General features: G+C 63.4%; 1 protein-coding gene across 1 annotated transcript; it reads left to right on the top strand.

The window, feature by feature from the left end:
• Positions 1-153: 153 nt before the first annotated feature.
• On the top strand, positions 154-3,441 carry EMIHUDRAFT_458408 (hypothetical protein; the record flags this gene model as incomplete). Its single annotated transcript, XM_005773701.1, has 10 exons — positions 154-330; positions 458-636; positions 1,297-1,514; positions 1,673-1,697; positions 1,839-1,905; positions 2,072-2,125; positions 2,257-2,352; positions 2,413-2,582; positions 2,667-2,970; positions 3,060-3,441. The coding sequence occupies 10 exons, from the start codon at positions 154-156 to the stop codon at positions 3,327-3,329; spliced, it is 1,560 nt and encodes a 519-aa protein (XP_005773758.1). The 3' UTR covers positions 3,330-3,441.
• Between the last annotated feature and the right edge of the window lie 783 nt (positions 3,442-4,224).

The raw sequence follows: 4,224 nt of genomic DNA, 5'->3' as shown, positions 1-4,224 counted from the left end.
TGGGGAGATTGTGGGATGGCTAGCGACGAGATATGGGGAGATATGTGGGATGGCTAACGACGAGATATGGGGAGATATGTGGGATGGCTAGCGACGAGATATGGGGAGATATGTGGGATGGCTAACGACGAGATATGGGGAGATATGTGGGATATGGCTAGCGACGAGCTGCTCACTCGCCGCCCCACCCGCCCGCAGGCAGAGGTTGTGCGTCCTGGCTTCCGCGGCTGGCCGAGAGTTTCTCCCGTCACGGGCGAGACCGAGCTGTACTACCCGCAGCACCGGCGGCTGGCCAAGTACCTCGTCACCGGCCTCGTGATCGCGGCGCAAGTGGCATTACCTCCCCACATCTCCCCATATCTCCCCATATCTCCCCATATCTCCCCATATCTCCCCACATCTCCCCACATCTCCCCATATCTCCCCATATCTCACGGCCTCGTGATCGCGGCCGCAGGTCGTGATGATGGTATGCATGATCGCGATGCTGTACGCCGCCTTCTTCTGCATCCAGTCGACCAACTTCTCCGTCGCCGAGAGCCTGTTGCTCAACCTCGGCTGCAGCACGGTGTGGGGCATCTCGCTCGAGCTCCTCAACTGGGTCGTCTGGTCGCGCGTCGCCGCCTCGCTCAACCGGTTCGAGAACCACCGCGCGGCCATATCTCCCCATATCTCCCCCATATCTCCCCCATATCTCCCCGTAGGTTCGAGAACCACCGCGCGGCCATATCTCCCCATATCTCCCCCATATCTCCCCCATATCTCCCCGTAGGTTCGAGAACCACCGCACGGCCATCTCCCCATATCTCCCCCATATCTCCCCATATCTCCCCATAGGTTCGAGAACCACCGCACGGCCATCTCCCCATATCTCCCCCATATCTCCCCCATATCTCCCCGTAGGTTCGAGAACCACCGCACGGCCATCTCCCCATATCTCCCCCATATCTCCCCATATCTCCCCATAGGTTCGAGAACCACCGCACGGCCATCTCCCCATATCTCCCCCATATCTCCCCATATCTCCCCATAGGTTCGAGAACCACCGCACGGCCATCTCCCCATATCTCCCCCATATCTCCCCCATATCTCCCCGTAGGTTCGAGAACCACCGCACGGCCATCTCCCCATATCTCCCCCATATCTCCCCATATCTCCCCATAGGTTCGAGAACCACCGCACGGCCATCTCCCCATATCTCCCCCATATCTCCCCGTAGGTTCGAGAACCACCGCACGGCCATTTCCCCATACCTCCCCATACCTCCCCATATCTCCCTCGAATATCTCCCCCTAGGTTCGAGAACCACCGCACGGCCGCCGCGCACGAGACGCACCTCATCGCAAAGATCTTCGTCTTCTTCTTCATCGACTGCTTCCTCTGGTTCTTCCTGCTCGCCTTCTTCCAGATCCCGTTCGGCTCGCAGATCGACGGGCTCCTCCACAAGGCCGGTGTCGTTCTGGACAGGCCCTTCGAGCGGTCGGACTGGGTCCCCCGCCTCGGCATGACCATCGGTGAGACACTCCCTAGACACTTCCTAGACACTTCCTAGACACCTCCTAGACACCTCCTAGACACTTCCCAGAAGGGCTATCGGCGTGCCGTCCTCCCCCTCCTCCCAGCAGTAGTCAAGTGTGAAACAGCGCCGCTTCACACCTCGAGCTGTGAACAGGCGCCGTCCTCTCCCTCACGCAGTGGTCGATGCCCCTCCTCGCCCCGACTCGGTGCCTCGTCCCCCGACACGAGCCAGCCGAGTCCGTACTCACTCAAACAGGTCGATGCTCCTCCTTCTTGGAAGTGTCTAGGAAGTGTCTCGGAAGTGTCTAGGAAGTGTCTAGGTCGATGCTCCTCTTTGCCGACGCGTACGTCCCCTACTGGTGGTCCGCCCGCGCCAAGCGGCGCGAGGTGCGACCTCCCCGCAATCTCCCCACGATCTCCCCGCCTGAGGAGTCGCGCGCGATCTGCCCCAATCTCGCCACGACCTCCCGCGACCTCCCGCGATCTCCGACGATCTCCCGCGATCTTTCTCGATCTCCCACGATTTCCGCGATCTCCTGCGATCTCCCTTCAGGCCGAGCGCGCGAGCAGCAAGCCCCCGCCTCCGGGCGCCGACCACGCCGCGCAGGAGCGCGATCACCTGCTCGCCGCACCTGTTCACAGCACCTGTTCACAGCACCTGTTCACAGCTCGAGGTGTGGACGGGACGCTGCCCCCCCCACACACACACTCGCCACCGCGCCGCTTGTCGCACCGCAGGAGCTCGGGCGGGCGGGCGGGGGAGGCGCGCGGCGGCGGCGGCGGCGGCGGCGGGCGGGCGAGGGGTGCGGCACGATGGCGGAGGTGCTGTCGCAGGTGACATCTCCCCACATCTCCCCATATCTCCCCATATCTCATGCGGAGGTGCTGTCGCAGGTGGCCCTGCCCGCGTACGACCCGCTGCTGGACTACTCTGGCATGGTGACGCAGTTCGGGTACGTCGCCTTCTTCGGCGTCTCCTTCCCGCTGGCGGCGCTCGTCTGCATGCTGCACACGATGCTGCGCCTGCGCTCGAACGCGCTGCGCCTTACGCAGCTCTCGCGCAGGTGACCTCCCCCATATCTCCCCCATATCTCCCCATATCTCCATATCTCCCCATATCTCACGCAGCCCCCTCCGGGCTACTGCAGGCCGCGGCCGCAGGCGGTGGACGGTGTCGGGCTGTGGGCGACGCTGCTCTTCTTCGAGGCGCTCGTCTGCGCGCTCGTCAACCCTCTGATCGTCGCCGTCTCGAGCGACCAGCTCGACGCGCTCGCTTGCTGGACGCACGAGCTGATGCGCGGGGACGGCGACTGCGGCGGCGGCACCGTCCCGATGTCGGCTCGCTTCCTGATCGCGATCGCGGCGGAGCACGTCCTGCTCATCTGCGCCGTGCTGCTGTACAAGCTGCTGCCGCGCGAGACGGCCGCGGTGCGCGCACAGCTGCAGCGGCAGGCGATGAGACCACACAGCCTGTCTAGCTGCTGAATGCGGCACAAGAGTTGCGTCGGGAGTCTGAGATCGGAATCCCTTCTTCACACCAGGCCTTCCTCTTCAAGAAGCGCTACTGGGAGACGGTCGAGGCAGAGCGCCTCCTCTCGGGCGGGCCATCGACCGCCGGCGCTGGCCGGCCGCGCGCGGTGTCGGGCTTCCGGCTGCACGCCGGCGGGCCGCCGGCGGTCGAGTACGACGCGCCGTGGGCGTCCGGCTCGGAGCTCTCGGACGACCTCGACGAGGAGGAGCCAGAGGCGCCGCCGCCGCCGCCCAGGCCCGGAGGCGCGTGCGAGTTGGCCGCGGTGTCGCGGCGCGCGTGACGTGGCGCGTGTGACTGTCTTTTGTTGGTAGATCTAGACGGATCTTCGGTGCCCGGGTAACGTCAGCGAGGTAGGGAGTTTTTCGCCGTACATAAAGTGGTGCCCCACTGCCACACCACAGCGCCTTGGCGACCTTCCCGCCTAAAGCTAAACTGGCCCACTCGCTACACTCTAGCACGCGGCGGATGAGGGATGCACACGGTAATGGTTTCTTTCACGGTGTGGTGTACCTGTGAGCTGTGTTAGTGCCAGTGCGCGCCAGTCCCGTGCCCAGTGTCGTGCGAGAACGTTGCATAAGAGTTTCGGAACGAGGCGCGTGTGCGTAATGCATGTGGCACGTGTAGATTTTTGAAATTCCGCCTCAATATTGATGCCCCAGAACTGACTGTGAAATATAAAATGAACTCGGGGGCACGGGACGCGGCACAAACGGGGCACAAACGCCAGGCTAGAAAGACGGGGAGGCACGTAGTACTCGTCGCCCTGAACGGTTGCCCAGGTTGTGGAGGGAGCAGGCGGACATCGCTTCCAGGGGGGGGGGGCGCGCTTCTGCTCACACCACATGCTAGGGGGGGGGGGCCGACCCCCCCCAGAGGCCGCTTTTACACATGCTAGGGGGGGGGTTCCCACCCCCCCCGCATCTTTCTACATGACAAAGGGGGGGCGGATCCCCCCGGGCCTTAATTTTTCAACTTCTTTTAAAACATTTTCGAGGGTAAAACCCTCCCGTGGGGCCACATGAGCCTTGAAACTTGTCCGGTTCTCCAAGAAATTGGACTTTCCACCCCCATTTTACAGCCTTGGGGGCAAAATCCGCTCTCTGGGGGCTATTCCTAGCCCACGAACTGCTGGGGGGGGGCCCCCCCCCTGCTAAGGGGGGGGGGCCCACCCCCCC

Source organism: Emiliania huxleyi (genome assembly GCF_000372725.1).
Source record: "Emiliania huxleyi CCMP1516 unplaced genomic scaffold EMIHUscaffold_330, whole genome shotgun sequence".
NCBI lineage: Eukaryota > Haptophyta > Isochrysidales > Noelaerhabdaceae > Emiliania > Emiliania huxleyi.
The sequence above is the reverse complement of the archived record's forward strand: the minus strand, read 5'-3'. Positions and strand labels throughout refer to the sequence as shown.